This window comes from Rhinopithecus bieti, unplaced genomic scaffold, assembly GCF_001698545.2.
Source record: "Rhinopithecus bieti isolate Rb0 unplaced genomic scaffold, ASM169854v2 scaffold_50384, whole genome shotgun sequence".
Classification (NCBI taxonomy): domain Eukaryota; kingdom Metazoa; phylum Chordata; class Mammalia; order Primates; family Cercopithecidae; genus Rhinopithecus; species Rhinopithecus bieti.
Genome location: NW_016820218.1, coordinates 414,008 through 438,573, shown reverse-complemented (window position 1 = coordinate 438,573; position 24,566 = coordinate 414,008). Strand labels below are relative to the sequence as shown.

At 38.7% G+C, this 24,566-nt stretch overlaps 1 protein-coding gene and 1 long non-coding RNA gene across 2 annotated transcripts in view; one reads left to right on the top strand and one right to left on the bottom strand.

Moving 5' to 3' along the window:
* The window catches only part of FAM81B (family with sequence similarity 81 member B), a 53,843-nt gene extending 36,228 nt beyond the window's left edge, over positions 1–17,615 (bottom strand). The window contains exons 1-3 of the mRNA XM_017859685.1: positions 17,445–17,615; positions 16,033–16,136; positions 13,121–13,185 (exon numbers count right to left, since the gene is read on the bottom strand). Coding sequence (XP_017715174.1) covers positions 13,121–13,185; positions 16,033–16,136; positions 17,445–17,454 — 179 coding nt within the window. The 5' untranslated portion in view covers positions 17,455–17,615. The remainder of the gene's footprint in view (positions 1–13,120; positions 13,186–16,032; positions 16,137–17,444) is intronic.
* A 116-nt stretch (positions 17,616–17,731) lies between these two features.
* LOC108520344 (uncharacterized) overlaps positions 17,732–24,566 on the top strand; it is a 42,094-nt gene continuing 35,259 nt past the window's right edge. Inside the window, exon 1 of the long non-coding RNA XR_001882886.1 lies at positions 17,732–17,911. This is a non-coding gene — a long non-coding RNA (uncharacterized LOC108520344). The remainder of the gene's footprint in view (positions 17,912–24,566) is intronic.

Here is a 24,566-nt window from a genome sequence, read left to right as displayed (position 1 = left end):
AATGTAATACCTGATAATTCTATGCTGAGGAGAGGGTTGCCTACTAATAGATGGAAGAAATCACAGATTAAAGGCAAAGATGAGCAAAAGAGTCAGAAGTTCAACGAAAAGTAAACAAAGTAAATGAGAAATGGGAAAAGACAAAGGCCAGGGCTCTTTCATGTACGAGCAAAGAAACTTAAAAATCCTGATAACCTCTCTTGGCATTAATCTATTACTCCTTCCCTTCACAGATCAGATTCTTGAAGAAGCAAGCTAGTTTTGTTGCGCCTTTCAATATGTGTGGTTTACTCCTCACCCTATGATAATCAGATACCTCTCTCTCTCTTTCTCTCTCTCCCTCCCCACTTCCCTCCTCTCTCTCTCTCTACCTTCAGGCATTTTGGGGGAAGCCAACTGCCATATTGAATAGCCCTAGGGAGAGGTCCACCTGACGAGGAACTGAAAACTCCTGACAATAGCCAGCAAGGGTCTGGGGTGTCCTATCAAGAGCTATATAAGTGAACCATCCTAGAATTCCTGATCCTGAGAAACTGTGAGGTAAATATTTGCTGTTTTATGCCACTGAGTTTTGGGATACTTTGCTACACAGCAATAGATAACTAACATGGACAGTAATCTACATGAAAAAATGAGGAAGGTCTGAGACTCAGATGGTGATCTTGGACATAAAGGAGGAGGATAGATGCTACAAATATTATAAACCTAGAAGCTGTAGAACTTTGAGATAGATTGGAAATGAGCCTGAAAGCGGGAGAGATTCTGATATTTTGGATTTGAGCTTAATGTATGATGTCACTTTTCATCAAGACTGAAAATTCAAACAAAAAACAGTTAGGTTTAGGGGGAAGAAAACAAATTTGAGATTTTGTATATGGCATCTATATGAAGATGCCCCTTGAACAGTCTGAAATGTGTCTGAAGATAGAGATTTTGATGTTACCAGAGAAGTAAATGGTGGTTGAAGACTTGGGTGAAGAAAATGAGATTGCCTGAGCTGGCAGGTGTGTGTGTGTGTGTGTGTGTGTGTGTGTGTGTGTGTGTAAAAGAGAACAGGCATTTTTGGAATCACTTAGGTAGCTTTCAAAAGGAGGAGTTGCACCATCACTGCTCGCCTTGGCTCCTACCCCATCCCACATACTGCAACTGTCTGGTGGGGTGGGGGTCTACGACCTGAGAAATGATGGGGGGTTCTGTGGGACTCACAGAGCAGACTTTGGTCCCATGGAAAATATTGCCATCCCCCATGCCCAGGGGTCCTGTTGTCTCTGCAGAGCCAGCACACCTCTGCTCAGCTCTGGCTGAGTCTTCAGAAGACTCACTCAGCTTCAGCCTCCTGGGAAAATAAAGCTTTCAGCAAGCAATACAGAACTGAGGGTTAGCAAGAATATGGGAGCTAAAGTAAATCGGCCCCAGAGGGATGTGACAGCTCATGTGAGACAAAGTGCAGAAAGAAAGGAAATGAGTTACACAGTTATTCAGAGGTTAAAAAACTCCTGGACTGACTATGATTTTGACAAAAAGGTTGAATTAATGTGGCTTTCCATCCTCTCTCCCTCACAAAATCCTGAAGGACTTGGAGAAGGTGAAAAGCCCCTGGGGTAGTGGGGGCTATTTTAAACTGGTGCGTGTGTGGGTGGTGCTGTGGATGCCACGATGTGCCCCCCAGCTCCCTGTTCAGGGAGGAAGGACTTATACCCCTCAACTGTTGGGAGTGCTGCCAGCTGGCAGACCTCAGCTGTTAGCTTTCTCTGAGAACTGCCTTGTCAAGGTCATGCCCACTTTCTGGGGCAGCTTCATTCAGTGATTGGACAGTGTGTGGGTATAAAGGCCTGGCATGCTTGGTCTAACTCTGGACAACTTTGAAGGGCTGTCCCAGCTCCAGAGCTTCCTGTGAAGTTGGCTGCAGTCTTCTTTGGTTCAACTATTGGAGCCATGGTACCTAATGTATATAAAATCCATATATAACTAATTGAAGTTAGTTGGTTCAACTCACTTTATATAGTTCAACTATTCCTTCTGTTCAGTTCCATTCCTTTCCCTCCCCTTCCACAGGTGTTGATCCCAGTGTGATCTATAATAAGCCTTCTATTCACCAGTCTCCATCTCAGAGTCTGTTCCCTGGGTAACCCAACCTGAGTCAGATGGCTGCATTGGCCTGGGACAGGGGACAGCTTGGGAGGGCTGTGGGAAGATAAAATGGGGCAAGGGAACAACGTAAGTCTGCTCTTCTTCTCTGTTGCCTTGGGACCAGTTGCTCTGACTCATGTGAAATATCAAACTGTTCTAGGTGTCCTCTAAAGAAAGATTAGGCAGGGCAGAGAGACTGTGTTGGTAAGGAGTTGGAGCAGTAACAATAACAACAAACTTGGGGAACAATTGACTTTGGGGAGTTGCTGCCACCTTGCTCCACTTCTAAATGTCCCCAGGGTGGGAAAGCAACCGCCCTCCTAAACCTGCTTCTTCCTGGGAGCAAAAGGTGAAGACCTGACAGGAGAAGTTATTCTGTGGAATAGGGAGTGGTTTTCTGGTGCCTGGGACTCATCCACACCCCACCCCTGGACTCACTGGAGCTGACAAGGCTGCATTGGAGACCAGGATCTGGCTGAAATGCCCAGGGGAAGTGAGTTCAAAGGCCAAATTAACAGGACTTTTGAGGAGCACAGCCTTTTTAAAAGTAATTAACCTACAAATTAACAACCTACTAGATTACAGATTCCCACAAAAGAGAGATATTAAAATGTACACAATAAATTTTTAAAAGGCTAATAAACATATTAAGAGAGAAGATGATAGAAAGTATTAATAAAATAAGAAAAACTAGAAAATGTAAAAAGTAAACAAGTAGAACCATTAGGTATGGAAAATATAATTGAAATAAAAAATAAAAGGTAGGATAAATATGACAGAAAAAATAGCTGAGGAATGAATTAGTGATTTGGAAGACCAGACTGAGGAAATTTACGAGGCAGAACAAGGAATGGTCCACAAGTTGGAGATGTCAGGGTCACGATATGAAAGTTATGGATTCCAAAATCAAATGTTAACATTAACTCCCACATTTTCTCTTCATTCCAACAATAAGCAGGGGACCTTAATGCTACTCATGTGCCCTAATAGGGTAGCTGCAGAAATAACACCCAGAAGTATTCTTAGACTCCAAACCCAGTTTGTTTAGTTCTTTCTTCCTTTCTTGATCCTGGCTACTATTATCTTTTCCACTTTTCCTCCTAACAAATAACACATCCTCCATACGGCAGCTAGAGTGGTCTTTCTAAAGTGTAAATGGTAGCCCTTGACTACTTAAAACCTTCCTATAGCTTATCCATTCTTTCAGAATAAAATCCTATCTCTCCTTTCTAACCTCATCTCCTCCCATTCTTCCCTCCATTTATCTCATTCAACCAATAGGCCTTCTCTCATAATACCCCATTTTATCTTCTCCAAAGCATTTGTCATTACCTAAAATTATCTTATTTACTTGTTTCTGTTTATTGTCTATCCTCCATCACTAGAATGAGAGCTCCCTATGTGAGGCACTTTTCTAATGTGTTCTGCACAGTCCCCTAACATTGAGAAGAATGCATGGCACATAGTAGGCAGTCAATAAATATTTGTTGATTGACGGACTGATTTCTCTACCTGGACTGTTCCCTTAAGACTCAGTCGTTGAAAAACTAGACAAAAAAAAAAAAAAAAAAAAAAAAAAAGGTTCCATAAAGTCACAGTTTGTTGGAGCCTCAAGACATAGTTTATTCTCTTGAGCAATATAAAATAGTCTCAGCATAGGTGAGATTCTTCTTTTCTTTTTTTTCAAATTGAATATTTCATTAACATGGTAGTTGTTTTTGTAACACGTGTACACACACTTGCACACTCAGAGAGATTCTTCTTTTCTATCACCTGTAAATCTGAGGTGCAAAGAAAACTTTGCCAAGGGGTTTTGTGAGTCAGATTGCATTTACCACTCATTTGGTTCAAAAATATTCTTTTGGAAAATCACCAAATGGTACCTACCATATATAAAATCCATTCCCCTAAAACCCCCACCATGCTGACAGTGCTACCCTGGATTGGATGTATGAGTCAGAGGCAGAAGGGAAGAAGATGCCAGGCTCTGCTGAAGGTGACACATAGCCTCGCGGTGGACTGCAGATTTGCTCATTATTTTCTTTGAACCAGTGTTGCTTTGTGGCCTCTAGACAATCTATAGCCCAGATTTGCCAGCAAAGGTATTTGATCTCCTGGTTTTCAGTCCTGTATAGACACTTATAAATTATGCTTCATTTCCCCCCAAATTTAGAAATTGTTTTCTCCTAGATGTTCTCAGTATGGCAGATACCATTGGTTACCCTCCCACCAGCCACCCCCACTTCTGCCTGACTTGATTCATCCTTCCTGTCCCCCATAGCCTTCTGGGGGGCAAACTAATCATAAGGATTCCATTCTTCTGGGTTGAGATGCAATTGATCATGATAAGAGCATGTGAAGCAATTCTGGCCCATGATACGCAAAGAGAAACCTGCTATGGGGCTTCTGGGTAAAGTGTCTTTGCCTTCAAGAAGGAATACACAAGGAGAAACTTCCCTCTTCTTTGCTGAATGTTGTCCTGTCTGTGCATGATGCTTGGAACTACCAAAGCCATCTTGTGATCATGAGGAAAAAGGATATGGTGGAGAGAAGGGATAAAAAAACACCTGGCTGCTTAATGATGTTCTGAAGCTACTAAATTTACCAAACTCTGGATTTTTTTTTTTTTTTTTGTTATATGAGCTAAGCAGTATTCCTACATTTAAACCATTTTTGACTAGTGCTTCTATTATGTGCAGCTGAAAGTATTGTGTGTGTATCTAGTCACTTACCAATAAAAATGTCATTTCAAATAAAGATATATTAAGTACTTACTAAATATTTACTCTAGTTCATATACAATATTTACTCTAGTCCATACACACGTTTACTCTAGTCTATGCCTGTAATACTACATATTTAAATATAATTGCTCTGTTCCTCAAAGAACTTAGATTAATTCTGATTTCTCATACTTCAATTGGTATCACAGGGGAGGGTGAGGGAGGGAAGTTGTTAAAATACAGATTACTCCACTCCAACACAGACCTACTGAATCATAATTTTAGGGTAGGCAGGGAGAGTAAGAATATGCATTTTAAGCAAGTGCATAGATGATTCTAATGTATCCTAAAGACTACACACCACTCATTTGTTTAAGATTGGTCATGTGAATCAGCAAATAATATAAGGCAGGATATATAATGAAGTGCTAAAGTAGTGAACTATGGAATATGAGCTCTCAAGTTCTGTAGACATCCAGAAGCAGCTTGGCAGGTTGGAAAGCAAGGTAGACTGAGGATAGAATACAGGCTCCACCACTTACCAACCAAGTGTTCTAATTGCTTCATCTGTAAACAGGGTCAACAAGGCCTGTTTTGCTGTGTGATTATAAGTTCTGAGATAATAAGTGAGAAGCATGCAGTAGAGAGGGTGGTGAAACCAATGCCATACAGCTGTATGTCTGGGGTTAGGAGGGTCCCAGTGCCTCACTCTTGGGGGTGAGGTGCTGTTGGGTAATGTCAAGAGTATATCCAGAAAGAGCAATGAGGGGGCAGACCCAAGCCAGCAGGTCTGTGGTCCTGTCTGTCAGGTCTGATTTCAATGCTGTGGCTATTTGGCCCATTGAAGGAAGCCTTTTAGGAGGGTATCACCTACTGCTATGCAAAGCTATTTGTCTGCAACCATGGAGACATTAAGTGGGGTGCAAATGCTAGACTGTAGTTATTTCTTTTCCTTAATTTTTAAAGTTTATTTTAAAAATTTATTTTATGTTTAAGTGGAGAACTTTCCTTTTTGAAATTTCTTTTCAGGCCTGGGATTTACTATTAACTGCAGTCTTATTATTATTGATAATTCTTAAGGTTTAATGAAGCCCCAAATCATGGCTCTGTTTGGTTTTATTTACATGGTTCCTGCAAGATAATAGACAACTAATATTTTTTCCCTATTTGCATTGCCACAAGGACAGAGAATATTGTTTTCCAATTGACCTTTCTAAATCAACCATGGAAGAACAAACACACGAGCATGTCTCAATTTTCTAAGAGAGATTCCTGACGAGGCCATTATTCAAATCATTATGTATTCCTAAGGGATATAAACTGAGGGCTTTCCCTAGTAGTAAGATGTAAACTTAAGAACCTTACTGCTTTCTTAGTATGTTATGTATGTCAGTGGAACCTAGATCTAAATTTAACTATGAAAGGAAAGAAAGAACTGAATATTCCAGATGAGTGCAGATGGAGTCACCAGCCACAGGAGGAAAAATTCCTAGGGGGCCTTTTCAGAGAGATATTTGGGCTTCACATAGATCATTGATTATGTAGCTGACAACTGAATCCGAACAGATTTTCCACAAACTCTGAGTTCTATTTTTCTGTAATTCGGTGTGACTTGCACCAGCTGTGCTGTAGCTGGCAGATCGGCCGGTACATGGAGCCTCTCACTTCCCTGCCTGTTCTGTTCTTGTGAATAGAGTCCTAAATTTACTGAGGAGATTCTGATAACCATTTTGGCAACCTGTAATACTCAGAGAATCAAACTTGAAAATTTAATCTTTTCTAGAACACAAAAGGCATACTGAAGAAAGATTTCTACATTTTATGAGATCTAATGTATGACTAGTTACGGTCTGAGTGCAGAGAGTCCTACAAAAAAAAATCTAAAGTGAAATCTCAGGGAATATTTTGATGCCTCACAAAAATAATCTATGAGTGTGTATGTGGGGAGTGATGAAATAGAAAAAAACATTTTCTGTAGTTTCTGTGTTGCTTGTTTATAACCACCCTGGCAAGTGGATGTTTGTAGCTGGAGAAGCTTCCACTGCTGAGTTTTAGGTAGGGCTGAATGCTGTGGGGGCTGAGGCAGGCAATTTGAGTTCGGGTGGCCTCTGTCCAGGAGGAAGTACACCAGGCCAACAGGGCTAGGCCATCACAGAGCACCAGGAAGGGCCCAAAAAGGAGAACTCCATATAGTGGCACGGTCCAGAAGAGACTGGAAAGAGAACTGGTCATGATTCTTTTCCAGTGAAAAGTGATGCGCTCTATAAGGCAGACTCCTCATGTTCAGTAGAATTTTTAATAAGATTGCAAAATGAGTGATGTGCCTGGTACAACTGGTTTTCCTTTATGTGGAGGCGTCAAGGTTGACAAAGGTTCCAAACAGAGTCCCTGTATCAGTGAGGACAGGGTGGATGTCTGGGTCATATTTACAGGTAAAGCATATGCAAACTGCAGTGCAAATTGTTTTGATGACGTTGGGAGTTCCTGTAGCGTTTGTGGCCCTCTTGAGATACCATATTACCTTGCTCTTTGCGGGTAGGGGTGGGGGTGGGGGAGTGTTTAATGTGAGTCTCCAGGGGAAAGAACACTGTACTTGGAGTCAGAAGACCTGGGTTCAAGTTATATCTCTGTCACAAACTACCTTCAACCTCTCTGAGGTTGCCCAGAAGAGGGCTCCCTCTCTGTCCCGTGGAGAGAGGGACTCCTGCCTGACCCTCCCACTCGGCTGTTGAGATCAAGTTAAAGGATGTATACTTGAAATACTTTGCAATGTCTTGTAACCAAGTCTTGTACGATGTTGTATATATGTGTTCTAACAATTATTTATAATTATTAAATGGTGTTGCGGGTTGAATTGTGTCCCCCCAAAAGAAATGGTGAAATCTTAAGCTTAATACCTCAGTATGTGACCTTATTTGGAAATTGGTTCTTGCAGATATAAATAGTTAAGGTGAGGTCCTACTGGAGTAGAGTGGGCCCCTAATCCAGCATGGCTGGTGTCGATGTGAAGATGGCTGTATGTATGTATGTATGTATGTGAAGGTGGTTGTATGAAGACAGAAACACAGGGAGACACCATGTAAAGATGGAGGCAGAGATTGGAGTGACACATCTATAAGCCAAAGAGTACCAGGGATTCCCAAAAATCACCAAAAGCTAGGTGGGAGACAAGGAACAGATTCCCCTCAGAGCCCTCGGAAGGAACCAATCCTACTGGCACTTTGATTTTGGACTTCCAACCTCCAGAATTGTGAGGTAATAAATTTGTATTGTTTAAAGCCACCCAGTTTGTGGTAGGGAGTTCCTAGCCCAGGAGAAATATAAGGAATTTATTATAACACTATCTTATTTCTATTTAGTGCTTATAGTCAATGTATCATTTTCATTGCATTCTCATCACTACCCTGTGGCATAAGTAAAATTTGTCTCTACTCAGGAGGAAACTGAGGCTTGGAGGCTGTGAGTCACTTAGCAGGGAAACATTCCAGTTAGCCTCTCCTCTTTCTCCTACATCACAGCAGCTTTGCTTGGGCCAGTTAGTGGCTCTTCCTGTTACATTCACACTTTTCTCAGGGGAGAAATGTGTGTCTTTCTCTCTTCTTCTTAATATGTAACTTGCTGCCAACATCATGTAATTTTTCACCAAGTCACCTTTCCTGTCTGGCTCACATCTCTCCTTGGAGTCCTAAGGGTCTTCTCAGAGACCCAGAGGTTGAAGGGGGCTCCCTCTCTGCTCTAGAGAACTGAGATCAGCATCAGCCTGACCTCAGTGGAGTTCTCACGCTTGAGCAGAAGGTCTTAAATGTGACAAGAATCCAGACAGCCTCCTGGGAGGGACTGAGCATCATTTGGGCAGCCCCTTCCCTTACTAATTGGGGGTCCCTATGGGTAATGTCCAGTCCCTGCAACTGTGCCCACTCTTAGCAGAGCCTTGCCCATCACAGGTGGCAGGAGGCATGAAAAGAAGAAAGAGAAAGAGCAAAAGACTGCACTGTGGCTGATAGCAGCACCATCCAACCTAATATCATCTATCCATAGAAAGTTCAACCAACAGAGTTTTGTCTTCCTTTCTCATGCATTGTAGTGTGAAATATCTGTGTGCCTCATATAGTAACAAAAGCAATGCATCGCGGAATAATAAAGTGTCTGCCATAGTGCTAAGAAAAACCTTGAAAATGAATACTTTCAGACCCTGAACTCCATATTCCACTCATGAAGGGAAGTCATTAATCATTTATTATTTTGCCCATTTGACTTGCTGAAAGTTTTATGTATCCAGATTTTAAACATCATTCTTTGGTTGTCAGCCAGACCCTCATCTTCACAAAATGTACTCTTGAGAGAATGCCTGAGATACATGTTGGCTATAGCCCAGCCTGGAAAACTCCTCAGTATAAAACGTCATTTCCTTGGCCTCCTTTTTGTTCAGGAAAGTTGGAACTTGCCTCATGGACAGCAGAAACCTGGGATTCATTCTCTCCAGAGACTACCAAATAGAATCCCAGATGCTATCATAGTTCCAATTTGTATTTCCCTCCTTTTCGCCGCAGCCATCCTTGCCCACATTCTGTTGCTGCTACACCATAAGAATGTTCTTGCCTTAGAAACTTTGCTCTTTCCCCAGACGTCCACATGGCCAAATCCCTCACTTCCTGGTCTTTTCTCAAATGTCAACTTCTTAGTGAGGCCTACCCCAGCCAGCTATCTAATAATTCGTTTCTCTGTTTCCTGCTAGAATGGCTCCAAATGCATTATTAGATAGCTCCCTGAAGGAGCTTCTTGTCAAATTCTTATCACATTTGAAGGATTTTTGTCTGACTTGTTCACAGGTGTCTCTTCAAGTGCCTAGCATGTGCCTGGCACATAGCACATGCTTAATAAATAGATATTAAGTGAGTAAATGGTAACAACCAGTTTTTGAAGATCAAAGAATCGTAAGGATGAAAGAGACCTTAGAACGTATTTGATTCCACAGGGAAAACTTCCCCACCCCCAGGAGAGTCAGTTAAAGAAAAAAAGAGAAATTTATGGGCAGAATTGATTTTACATTAAAAATTAAATCCCATGGGAAAATAATATACATTCCTAAAGCTTAACCGCCTACTTTATTTCACAGGACAATGTTGATGAGAAATTGTGGGCAGAGTTGAGAAGTAGCAGGCACTCATCACTGATCACTTGAAATCCCCACCCCGTTTTATAGCATAGGCAGATATTGCCAGAGAAGAAATTTTCTTTTTCTCAGGGTCATATAGCTGATTAGAGGCAGATGCAAGAGTAGACCTGAGGTGTCCTGGCCTCCTTTTAGTGCTCTTTCCACCACCATCAGCAGCAGAAGAATCAGGAAAAAAAGGCTCTGGTACTTTTCTGCTCAGTTAAGCTTAAATGAGCATTGAATACACTGTTGTAAAATTAGTGGATATCTGTTCATTGTGAATCAATGAACAAATGTGGAAATCTGAATTGTTACCTTTAATAGAATGTCACCATAATTGTTCTGTCAAAGATTGAAAGCATCCCTCCTTACCCTGCCCCATGGTTTCTTATGACCTAGCATTTATCAAGTACTAATAATGCTTGGATGCTGCTCCAACTGCCTGAGGCAGGAAGGGCTTTGTAAACACACCCCATCTGCCTGTCTCTTGAATGTGCATATGCCTGGCCCTAGAGATATTCCCTCATTGACCGAGAATGACCCCTTTTGTCCCTGAATGTTTACTTTTTGAGTTGCTATTCTTTGCTGATAGTATTACCTGTAAATATACCCATATAGGTTTTAAGGTCAAACCTCTGAAAACCTGTAATATATATTCAGGCCATTTAATGAGTTGATAATGACTTTTACTTAAGTACTCTGTTTGCCTGTCAAATCATTTGTTGTCACCCAACAAAAACTATGAGTTGAAGGGTGAAGTCCATCCTTCCTTCTTTCCTTCCTTCCTTCCTTCCTTCCTTCCTTCCTTCCTTCCTTCCTTCCTTGCTTCCTTGTATGTATGTATGTATGTATGTATGTATGTATGTATGTATTATTTAGAGATGGAGTTTCAGTCTGTGACCCAGGCAGGAGTGCAGTGGTGCAATCTCTGTTCACTGCAACCTCCACCTCCCGAGTTCAAGCGATTCTCCTGCCTCACCCTCCCAAGTAACTGGGATTACAGGTGTGCACCACCATGCCTGGCTGATTTTTGTATATTTAGTGGAGCTGGGGTTTCACCATGTTGGCTATGCTGGTGTCAAACTCCTGACCTCAGGTGATCCGCTCACCTCCACCTCCCAAAGTGCTGGGATTATAGATGTGAGCCACTGTGCCTGGCCAGTGAAGTTATTTTAAAAACCATTGTTCTTTATTTCTATTTTTTTGGATTAAATATGTCAATTCAAAATATCTGCACTGATTACTGAAATGCTCAAATGCTATTTTGCTTTTCCAGTTAATCAGCTGCTTTAAGCAGAGCTGTAACAATTTAATTGTTCTACTGTTACTTTCCATTTAATCTGTCAACTACAGTTTATCAAGTATATTCAGTGCACCATGATAGGCCACTGGAGGGGTATCAAAAATCATAAGGCCATAGAGTGCCTGCCTTTAGGGAGTTTGCAGCCCATTCTGAGAGATAAGAGAGAGACCAAAAGACAATTAACAATGTGAAGTCATAAATAGAAAGTTCTAGATATATGGTTTACATAGTAAGAGAAGGGATAAGGGAGAGATTAAGGTAGAAATAAATGTTGGAGTCAAGTAATCTTTATCATGCTTTTGCTTTGCATTATAGACAGTTTGTTCCTCTTTGTCTTCATTTTAATTTATCTGAAAGCCAGGAAATCCAAAAAGTTTATCTTGGACTCCTTAAGTTTGTTACCATTTTTCAGGAGTTTGTTTTCTCATCTCCTGAGATGTAGGTCACCAGCTTGAGCTAAGAAATCCACACGGGTTCGTAATAGAATTTGACAGATCAGAAGAATGATTTTTATTTTCCATTTGTCATGTAGAGAGTCAGGTAGGGACAAGTTTCCCTTTTCTCCTTGGAAGATAAGCTAATATATTTATTTATAATAATTATTTTTGTGCATACTACATTCATTGTCCTTAACTCAGAAAAAAATGTCATCTATCCAAATATTGCATTTTTTAAACATTTAAAAATATTTTTCCCATGCTTGGTTTCATTTTGTTCTAAATCATAGACTTATAGTCAGATAAACAAATACAAGTTATGGGGAACATGAAAAAAGGGGCTAAAATACTATGATTGAACTATTTGGAATGTATTAAATTTAACTGGCCAAAGGACAGGGGAATTTTTGTGAAAAAACCGCAGTAAAAATTATGAAGAAATTTTATCATCTTAATTGTTTAAGATATTTTTTAAAAATCTAAGTTCAATGTGTATTTAGATTTTTCTCTTCACATGAACTCATTTCATTCATTGGGCCATTTTTTCTTCTGTGGTCATTATTATTAAAATCAGAATTATTTTAAAGCTGCAGTGAATTCTACGGAGTTTCTAGTCCAAACTGTTTGTTTTTCAGATGAAAAAACTAAAGCCCAGAGACATTATGGAACTGACTGATGTCACACAGCAAAGTAGTAGAAGGACTGAGACTAAATCCCCAGTGCCCTGAAAACATGAATGACAGCATTAGACCAAATCCTGCTTTGACATATGGAATAGAAAATAACTCAAATTAATATGCATTGTCTCTGCAATGCCACCTTCATCACTGGCATTCTCAGGTAACTTGGACAATGTGCATGTGTTAATAGTGTGTTACTCTGTTTCCAGGTGCCCAGAGTTGTCCCTCTGTGGTACACCTTTCCTGGGGGAGCTCCAGGTATGGCACTGTAAATAGCAGAAACAACATTTTCTAGTGATTAGTGAAATTTATTTCAAAATTTCCTGAGTTTTTATCATGAAATGTTAACAGATTTACTTGGTTTATTTTGAAGTCATGGTTAGCTATATCTGATATTGTCACAATATGTAATATGTTGTGTTGCTTTTCACATAAATCTACAGGAACCTATGGAGGTCATTTAAAGAAAAGGTAGTTAAATCTGCTTGTTCTGTCAATCAGAAAGGAACAGGATCAGGTTTGTCTTTCTGACATGATTTAGTGTCTCCTGAAGGCAGAGAGCTTAAAGTCTCATTCAGGCACATTCATTTCTGACTTAATAATTAAATACAGGATTTTTTCTTTCTTGCATGTGAGATTTGTCACAATAAATGCAGTTAATAGTTAAAACTAGTTGTAATTTACACACTTACTTGTCAACATATTCAACTAGATCTGTAGAATTCTTGGTTGACATTTTGGCTGGAGATAATCTTACCTAAAACAAAGGTTACAGATTCAGAATATATCATCTGCTTGTTTACAGATTACTTTTATGCAGTTTATCTTTAAAGTGTTTTAATTTTAAACAAAATATATACCATAGACCAGATAATCAGCCTGGTTAATCTTATACATGCCCCCTTTGTACTGCTAATGACTAAAAACAAAATTAAATTCTGTGGAGATGTGAGACAGCTGTATTTCATAGATTAGGTATCACAGTCAAGAAAACGTTTTTGGAAAAGTCAAAGCCATAGATTATTCTTAGATAATTTAAAAATGAAATATCTAATGATTATTGACTGAATTACTAAAGAAGTCTTTACAGAGTGAATGATTCCTGACATGCTGATTTCTAAGGAGAAACAGCTAATTTTCAAACACAACGCCCCGAACTAGAAAACTAGACTATCCAAGTACCTGGATGTCAGATTATTATAGCCAGAGCACAGTCATATACATAATTTACTAACACTAAGTATAGCTGGCCATATGTACACTTAACTGGCAACTTCTAATTCAACAAAATGGTACTACTAGAAAGTTCTATTTTCATGAAAGTTGATAATTTGCAGCATTTTTATGACAGGAAAGAAGATGCCCAATGTACTCACTGTTTTTCATAGCCCGAAAATGCCTTAAATTCATTTAAGTTTAAAAAACAAGACAGATTTATCCTAATTTTAATAACCTATTGCTGAACTGGATTCAATATGGAGAATACGAGTGGTATTCCACCTCAGTTAAAAACTTCAACAAAATATATTCCTAGGATATTTTTACTTGCTTTACGTTACTGTGTACTGTAATGGTGGGCAGAATATGTTAAGACTCACATACAGAAAGCATTCCTTTTTCAAATGCCCAAGGAATTACTACTTCTTAAGTTTTAAGAAACTTAATCGGATACCTCCCTCCTCTAAAAAACTTAAAGAAAAAAATGTTAAGTCCATTATCAAGGATGCTAATAAAGAACGCCTGACAAAGTCTCTCCTGACCCAGCCCTGTTGGTGGTGGGCGGGCAGAACAGGCTCAAGGCTGCTCATGAAGGAGCCCGTGAGCCCCCAGGAGAGAGCTTTTCCCCTCCCCCCATTGCTGAATGGGGTCTGCAATGGGTCTAATGCTGTTAAGCCATGACTTCCCCTACAGAGTGTGGAAACTGTCCTAAGTCCCAGAGGACCTGGTGCCTTCTAGCGTGGAGCGTGTTTTCACTCCTGTTTCCCACTGAAACAGTACTGAGTCCTGAGACCTCACCTACTTCATTGTCAGTTCTTTCCTCGTCACCTTTCCACCGCTCCCTCTGGTCTGTGGGGGGATCTATTTTTGGTATTTCCTCAGCAACCCGTTGGTCCCTCCTTATATGTTTGCAAACAGTAGTCCTCTCCAGTATTTGTAGAATTAAAGTGTACGATGAACACAGTGTCCAAGAGCACTAACTTCTCCTTTCTCCTTCTGAAGTGTGACAATTAGATCTATGTTTTATTTTTATTTTATTAATTTTTAAGCCTTATTTGAAAGACCATAAGTAGCATCTTCTTAAAAACACACCTATAACACACACTTTTTTAGTGACAAATGTTAAGCACAACGATGGAGGAATATTTGGAAAAGTATAGAAAAGTTAAAATACAGAATAAAAATTCTCGCTTGTAATTTTGCTACCTAGAACAAAAGCCATTGATGTTGGCTTTTGGTGCAATTTTTTAAATGTAATTTTAGGTATCTAAGACAGTATTTAAATTTTATATCTTTGCTAATTGAACATAAGAGTCAGTTCTGTTTTATCCTCATTCCTATAAGCTAGGATGTTATTATATATAAAAATTGTCTCACAAACAACTTGATGGCTACTATGGGAATTTATCAGTTTTTATCCATTTCATAATGATACTTTAAAATATTATAGCTTCTTGGTTTTACGGGCTATGAAATACTTTCTTGTATGTGACATACTTTTATTTGACATGATGCCCTATAAAGTGGATATCATTACCTTTACATTAGTGTAAGGATGACATTAGTTACCTTATTATTAGAAACACTTAATTAGAAACCCTTATTATGGAAAGAAATTAAGATGATTATTTTTATAGGTGAGGAGCTTCAGGATCAGAGAAGTACTAGACTTGCCCAAGATCATGTAGATGATGATGATAATCATACTATAGCCCTTCCTACTTGCTAAGCACTTACTTAGGTGACTCATTCAAACCCACAATAACTTTGTATGATAAGCCTAATTCACCCATTTTACAGAAGAAGAAACAGAGAGGTTAAGTAATCATTTCACAGTCCCACAGCTAGTATGTGGTACAGCCAATATAATACATACCAAAAATCAGTGTTTGATATTGTGCTAGTTCTTTATGTAACAAGTGACTGCATCTGCCTCTTGTTATGTAAATTACGAGGTGTTAAGAGAAGTACAAAAAAAAAAATCTAAAAACACTGCTTTAAAAAAATGTTATTTTTAACAGAGAAGATATGACAAGTTCTAATAAAGGAAACATTCTATTTAGCTATACTGTTTTTCATGTTAGAGATAAAGTCTGCACCTTGAGTTTATCATGGTTCCTTTTGAATCATCATAAAACATACATCATGATCAACTTAAAACAATATTAGCCCCATATATTAAAAATCAGTCTAATTAATAAAATTGTAAATCGAGGCCATTTTTCTTTTCAGCTTATGTTGTCAGCAGTCATTTTGCCAAGACAGAACAAACAGGAAATGTGGGAAAACTGTTCTTCCAGGACTCTTAAACTCTCTAAACACTCTAAGCTTTAAAAAAGCTGAGCAAAGTATTCTAATTTTAATGTAAATATTGAAAAGTACTTGCTTTCTTTTCTTGGTTATTGGCTGAGCCAGGAAGGGGGCCATCAGGTTCATCTGGCTGTTCCTCTGCAGTCGCAGTTGGAGAGGCACTTTTGTTTACATCCGTATCTAGGTAACCAGAATGCTGAATCAGGTCAGGAACTATGGCAAGTGAATTTTGCAGTGCGGCTAATTTTTTTTTTTTTTAATTGAGGAAAATTTCTATACATATAGCTTAGCTTAAAGGGAGGCTTTCAATTTGTTTTACATTTCCCCTTTCCTCACTTATCCCAATTCTCCCCCATACCCCTATAACATCTATCGTTAGCTAGAAGGACATTTCTTTACAGATACTTCTATAAGACTTTTAGAAACTTTCTTAGGATCAGACAGCTCTAAAATAATTGGGAATATATATTTTTTTAATTATACTTTAAGTTCTGGGATACATGTGCAGAACATGCAGGTTTGTTACGTAGGTATACACATGCCATGGTGGTTTGCTGCACCCATTAACCCATCATCTACATTAGGTATTTCTCCTAATACTATCCTCCCCTAGCCCCCCAACCCCCAACAGGCCCCAGTGTGTGATGTTCTCCCTCGGTGCTCCATTGCTGTGTGCTCATCTGGTGCGCAGGGCTTCCCACTTGTGAGTGGAGCAACATCTGTGTTTGCGTTTTCTGTTCCTCGTGCCTTAGTCTGCCTCGGAGAATGATGCGTTTACAGCGTTCATGCCATGTACCTCACAAAGGAATGAACTCACCCTTTTTTTATGGCTGCATACGTTTCCACTGGAGTATATATGCCATATTTTCTTTATCCAGTCTATCATTGATGAGCATTTGGGTTGGTTCCAAGTCTTTACTATTGTGAACAGTGTTGTAATAAACATACATGTGAATGTGTCTTTATAGTAGAATGATTTATAATCCTTTGGGTATATACCCAGTAATGGGATTGCTGGGTCAAATGGTATTTCTAGTTCTAGATCCTTGAGGAATCACCTCACTGTCTTCCACAATGGTTAAACTAATTTATACTCCCACCAACAGTGTAAAAGCCTTCCTATTTCTCCACATCCTCTCCAGCATCTGTTGTTTCCTAACTTTTTAATGGTCACTATTCTAACTGGCGTGAGATGGTGTCTCATTGCGGTTTTGATTTGCATTTCTCTAATGACAAGTGATGATGAGTTTTTTTTCATATGTTTTTTGGCTGCATAAATGTCTTCTTTTGAGAAGTGTCTGTTCATATCCTTTGCCCACTTTTTGATGGGGTTGTTTTTTTTCTTGTAAATTTGTTTAAGTTATTACCCTGCTGTGCCCAAGCCTTCTGAGGGTCTTCATTGGGATTCATTATTTTGTTTATATGTAAAAAGAAATATAAGATAGTGAAGTAGGAGACATTTAGAGACCTCGAGTAGTCCATAAGTACCTGAACTCATGATGCTTGGATTTTCCAGCTTTATTTTTTGTTGATTTGATATTTTTGAAAAATAATCTCTGGGATTTTTTTCTTTTTTCTCAGGACGCCAGAGTGCCAAGGAATTGTAATTGCATCCTAACTAAGGTCTTGCTGTTTCTGGGGCCTCTTCCCAAGGGTGACTTAGTAGCATTGTGACTGCAGGAAGGATCTGTGATGTCAGTGTGGCTGGCCCTCACAATTGAAGTCAGGAAGTCCCTGGGATTTAGAAGCTTTTAGCGTTTTCTGTAGTGCTCATCGTCACACAAATCACTAAGCCCTTCACTTCTTTGTCTCATGGGGTAGGAAGTGGCTATTGTTAAACTGATATTTCACACTCTTCTCCTGATTTCATCTTCACAGTTTGAAAAGAGACCAGTTATCATCAAGTTGGACAAAGAGGAAATGAAATGCTGCGGTATTCCCAAATCTTTCTCCAAGTATGTTGGGGGGAAGCTAACTCTTCTAGGTTACAAGGAGACTTCACAGATAGTGCAGCAGTAACGAAACGTGACATGGGTCAGAGTTTTACAGAAATAAAAATATTGAACTTTGCCTTTGTAGGGGAAATTTTGTTCAGTTATTTAGCCAAAAAGGGGTGGATTGTTTTAGCTGTAAAATGTTTGTCCGAGTTTTAAAATTAGAATTTGCATGTTTGTTAATACTACTTGGCCTCCATATATGGAAACGATGCTTTGGCTAAGTTGTTATCCAAATTATGGTATCAGATTTGCCTTGTTTAAAGGCACACAATGTTCAGGATGCTGAGTGACAAACTTTGATCCCACAGATAAAGGACACCTATGATTTGGGCTTCCATGCATATCCCCTAGTCCTAAGCTAAGCCCTTAAAACTCAAAGATGCAGTAGTTCATGGTTTGCAAGCAGTCCAAAAGGCTCATTATGCTACCCTAATCATCATTTTATGTAGTGCCAAGGGACACTGATGCACAGCAGAGACTAAGAGCAGGTGGCTATAGATTCCGAGAGAGTGTGTTGGAACCCTGACTCCTCAACCTACCAGCTATTTACTTTGGACAAAAGTACATCACCTCTTTAAGCCTCAGCTTTCTCCTCTGTGAAATGAGCTAATAATACTGATCCCATAAGGTGGTTGAGAGGGTTAAATGTAATAATATACTTACTGTGCTCAGCTGAGAGTGATGCCAGGAATCCACTAAAAGATAACTATTATTAGTGATTATTTTACAAGGTGCCAATTATCCAAGAAATAGACACAAGCAGAGTCTGTTTAAGAAAGAAAAACTAGATTTAACCTTTTTTAACAACTTTTTGAGATTCTTTCTCTTCTTAAATTCAGCTTTTAATCCATGGTATTTGGTTAGAAAAATTGGCCCTACTAAATTGGACAACTTTAGTAGGTTTGTTCTCTAAACATAAATGGCTATTCAATTTTAACATAACAATGCACATAATATATATGTATATTATTCATGTCTGCCCTGCTTTGAATCTCTCCACCAAAATTCATGTTGAAATGCAATTGCCATTCTTTTTTTTTTTTTCTTTTTCAAGACGGAGTCTCACACTGTTGCCCATGTTGGAGTGCAGTAGCGTGATCTTGGCTCACTGAAAGCTCGGCCTCCCAGATTCACGCCATTCTCTTGCCTCAGCCTCCCAGGTAGCTGGGACTACAGGTGCCTGCCACCACACCTGGCTACTTTTGGATTTTAGTAGAGATGGGGTTTCACCATGTTAGCCAGGATGGTCTCGATCTCCTGACCTCGTGATCTGCCCACCTCAGCCTCCCAAAGACTTGGATTACAGGTGTGAGCCACCACGCCGGGCCTATTGCCATTCTAATAGTATTAGGAGGTAGAGGCTTTAAGAAGCGTTTAGGTCATAAGGGCTCTCTCCTCATGAATGAATTAAAGCCCTTATTGTGGAAATGAGTTAGTTATCATAGGAGTGGACTCCTGATAAAAAGGATGAGTTTGGCTTAGTTTCTCTTTCTCTGTCTTGCATGCTTATTTCTCTTCTTTTTATGTTATGATGTAATACAAAGATGTATCCTCTCTATCTTGGACTTCCCAGCCTCCGGAACCATGAGCCAAATAAATACCCAGACTTTGGTATTCTTTTTTTGGACAGAGTCTTGCTCTGTTACCCATGCTGGAGTGCAGTGGTGCGATCTTGGCTCACTGCAACCTCTGCCTCCAAAGTTCAAGCAATTCTCATGCCTTAGCCTCCTGAGTAGCTGGAACTACAGGCGTGCACCATCACATCTGGCTAATTTTTGTATTTTTAGTAGAGACGGGGTTTTACCATGTTGGCCAGGCTGGTCTCAAACTCCTGACCTCAAGTGATCCCACCACCTCAGTCTCCCAAAGTGCTGGGATTACAGGTGTGAGCCACCATGCAAGGCCCCAGACTATGGTATTCTGTTATAGCAGAAGAAAATGGACTAAGACAGCTTCCCACTTGTCTAAAATGTGTATGCAAAATCCTTCCCAGAAGTCAGTAATCTTCGTATATCTTTCCTAATCTAGGGCTAATAAAAGCACAGAAATTAAAAATGTTCCATTTCAATCTTAAAAGTGGCCTTATACTATAACATATTTAATATAGATCTAAAGACATAATCCTGACATGGTGGTCAGTGATGGGTGATAGTCAGTGCTGAGGGTCATCAGACAGAAACACTATGTGTTGTGCACTACACAACTCTCTGGAGCACTCATGGTAACACTGTAGATTTTCATATTTGTTACAATAATTTTTCAGGCATATATCATGAAAATATGTCATTTTAACAAAGAAAGAGGATAATTTTCCGACATGGAAGTAAAGGGTCTTGAGAAAGGGGCACCTATTTTTAACTTGCACAAGGAGTGTACAGTGAGGCACTGTCAATGACAGACTGCATATATGATGGTGGTCCCATAAGATTTTAGTGGAGGAGAAAAATTCCTATTACCTAGTGATGTTGTAGCCATCATAACATTGTAGTGCAATGCATTACTCATGTATTTGTAGTGATACTGGTATAAACAAACTTGCTGCACTGCCAGTTGTATAAAAGTATAGCACATGCAATTATGTACAGTACATAGTAGTTGCTAATGATAGTAAACAACTATGTTACTGGTTTATGTATTTACTATGCTATACTTTTTATCTTTTTTATTCTTAGTTGACACATAACTGTACATATTTATGGGATACAGAATGATATTTAGATACACGTATACATTATGTATCGACCAAATTAGGGTAATTAGCATATCATCACCTCAATCATTTATCATTTTTTCATGTTGTGAATATTTAAAATCCTCTCTTCCAGCTTTTTGAAAATATACAGTAAATCATAGTTAATCATTTTTACCCTGTAGTGCAGCAGAACATCAGAACTCATTTCTCCTATCTAGTTGTAATTTTGTTTTCATTAACATACTGCCTTCATTCTCTCCTCCCACTACCCTTCCCAGATTCACAATTCTATTTTTTATTTCCATGAACTCAATTTGTTTTCTGCCGCATGTAAGTAACAACATGCAGTATTTATCTTTCTGTTCTTGGCTTATTTTGCTTGATGTAATGCCCTCCAGTCTCATCCACATTGCTGCAAATGACAGGATTTCATTCCTTTGTATAGCTAAATAGTATTCCATTGGTTATATAAACCACATTTTCTTTATCCATTCATCTATTGATGGACATTTAGGTTGAATCCGTATCTTTGCTATTGTGAATAGCACTGCAACAAACATGGGAATCCAGGTGTCCCTTTGATGTATTGATTTGCTTTCCAGTAGTGGGACTGCTGGATCATATGTTAGTTCTATGTTTATTTTTTTCAGAAGCCTCTGCAGTGATTTCCATATTGCCTGTACTCATTCACATGCCCACCAACAGTGCATAAGTGCTCTCTTTTCTCTGCATCCTCAGCAGCATTTGTTAACTTTTGTCTTTTTGATAATAAGCATCCTAACTGGGGTGAGGTGGTATCTCATTGTGGTTTTAATTTGTATTTCCCTTATGATTAGTGATGTTGAGCAGTTGAGCTTTTTTTCCACATTCCTATTGGCCATTTGTATGTCTTCTTTTGATAAATGTCTATTTAGAAAATTTGCCTTTTTTTTTTTTTTTTTTTTTTTGGCATGGAGTCTCATTCTGTTGCCTAGGCTGGAGTGCAGTGGTTCACTGCAACCTCTGCCTCCTGCGTTCAAGTGATTCTCCTGCCTCAGCCTCCATAGTAGCTAGAGGTACAGGTGTGTACCATCATGCCTGGCTAGCTTTTGTATTTTTGATAGAGATGGGCTTTCACCAGGTTGGCCAGGCTAGTCTTGAACTCTTGACCTCAGGTGATCTGCCTGCCTCGGCCTCCCAAAGTACTGAGATTACAGGTATGAGCCACTGCACCTGGCCCTTTGCCCACTTTTTAATCAGATGATTTGCTGCTGTTGAGCTGTTTGAGTTCCTTATATATTCTGGATGTTAATCCTGTGTCAGATGAATAGTTTGCCAATATATTTTCTCATTCTAATCGTTGTCTTTTAACCCTTTGATAGTTTTCTTAGCTGTGAAGAAGCTTTTGAGTTTAATATAATCCTATTTGTCTTTTTGTTTTCATTGCCTGTGCTTTTGAAGTCTTTAAAATCTTTGCCTAATGTCCTGAAGTGTTTCCCCTATGTTTTCTTCTAGTAGTTTTATACTTTCAAGTCTTACATTTAAGTTCTTAATTCATTTTGAGTTGATTTTTTTAATATAGTGATGGATAGTATTCTAGTTTCATTCTTCTGCATATGGATATTCCATTTTCCCAGCACCATTTATTGAAGAGAGTACTCTTTTACCATTATATTGTTCTTTGCACCTTTGTCAATAATCAGTTGACTGTAAACATGTGAGTTTATTTTTGTTCCATTGGCCTATGCATCTGTTTTTATACCAATACCATGTTATTTTAGCTATTATAGCTTTGTAGTATATTTTGAAGCCAGATAGTATAGTGTCTCCAGCTTTGTTCTTTTTGCTCAGGGTTGCTTTGGCTATTCAGAGTCGTTTGTGGTTCCAAATTTTAGGAGTTTTTTTTTTTTTTTTTTTTTTTTTTTTTTTTTTTTTTTTCCTATTTCTGTGAAGAATGTCATTAGTAATTTGGCAGAGAATGCATTGAATCTGTAGATTGCTTTGGGGAGTGTGGTCATTTTAAGAACATTAATTATTCCAAGCCATGAGCATTGGTCTTTTCATTTGTTTGTATCCTTTTTAATTTCTTTCATCAGTGTTTTATGGTTTTCAGTGTAGAGGTCTTTCACCTTTCTGGTTAAATTTATTCCTAGACATTTTATTTTTTTGTTAGTTATTTGATTTCTTTTTCAGCTAGTTCATTATTGATATATAAAATGCTACTGATTTTGTATGTTGATTTTGTATTCTGCAAATTTACTGAATGTATTTATTAAGTCTAAGAGTTTTTTTGTGGAGTCTAGGTTTTTCTAAACATAAGATCATGTCATCCTCAAAGAGGGACAATTTGACTTCCTCTTTGCCAATTTGGATACACTTTATTTCTTTCTCTTGCCTAATTGCTGTGGCTAAAACTTTCAGTATTATGTTGAACAGGAGTAGTGGAAGTGGGCATCCTTGTCTTGTTCCAGTTCTTAGAAAACGACTTTCAACTTTACCCCATTTTTTCTAATTTTTAAACATTTCTGTTAAAAACTAAGACACACACATTAGTCTAGGCCTACACAAGGCCAGTATCATCAATAGTACTGTCTTCCATCTCTTGTCCCACTGGAAGATCTTCAGGGGCAATAGCGTATAATGTTAGCTGTGAGTTTGTCATATGTGGTCTTTATAGTATGGAGGTACGTTCCTTCTATGCCTAGTTTGTTGAAAGTTTCTATTATGAAGAAATGTTGAATTTTGTCAAAAGTTTTTTCTGAATATATTGTGATGACCATATCATATTGTTCTGCATTCTTTTGATATGATGTATTACATGCATTGACTTGCATATGCTGAACCATCCGTATATCCCTAGGATACATCCCACTTGATCATGGCGTATGATCTTTTTGACATGTCATTGTATTTGGCTGTTGTATGCCTGATGTGCATAGATGCAAAAATTCTCAACAAAATATTTTGGAACAAGAAATGGAAGACAGTATAGGCCTAGGCTAACGTGTGTGTCTTAGCTTTTAAAAAAAATGTTTAAAAATTAGAAAACATAAAGTTTTCAAAATAGAAAAAAGCTTATAAATAAGGATATAAAGAATGAAAATTTTTTGTACAGCTGTGTGATGTGTTTGTGTTTTAAGCTATGTGTTATTACAAAAGAGTTAAAAATTAAAATGTGAAGTAAAAAATTATAGTAAGCTAAGGTTAATTTATTAAAGAAAGCAAAGGTTTTAAATAAGTACAGTATAGCCTAAGTGTACGGTGTTTATAAAGCCTACGGTAGTGTACAGTAAAGTCCTAGGCCTTCACGTTCACTCATCATTCATGCACGGACTCACCCAGAGCAACTTCCAGTCCTGCAAGCTCCATTCATGGTATGTGCCCTACACAGGTGTGTCATTTTTTATCTTTTATACCATATTTTTACTCTACCTTTTCTATCTGTAGATACATACATACTTACCATTGTGTTGCAATTGCCTTCAGTATTCAGTACTGTCACATGCTGTGCAGGTTTGTAGCCTAGGAGCAATAGGCTATACCATCTAGCCTCGGTGTTTGGTAGACTACACCATGTAGGTTTGTGTAAGTGCACTCTATGACGTTCACACAATGATGAAATCGCTTGACACATTTCTCAGAACCTGTCCATTGTTTGACCATTGTAAAGCAATACATAACTGTACTTGGACTACTGACAGCCAGTATCCTGGGTATCCTCTGTTGTGCTGGCCTTAACTAGTCATGGGCCAAAGCAGCCAGTCGTCATTGGCAGGCTGTGTCCTCCTTAACTCTCTTTTCTTTCTTCCTTCCCCTCTTTCTTTCTTTCTTTCTTTCTTTCTTTCTTTCTTTCTTTCTTTCTTTCTTTCTTTCTTTCTTTCCTTCTTTCTTTCTTTCTTCCTTCCTTCCTTCCTTCCTTCCTTCCTTCCTTCCTTCCTTCCT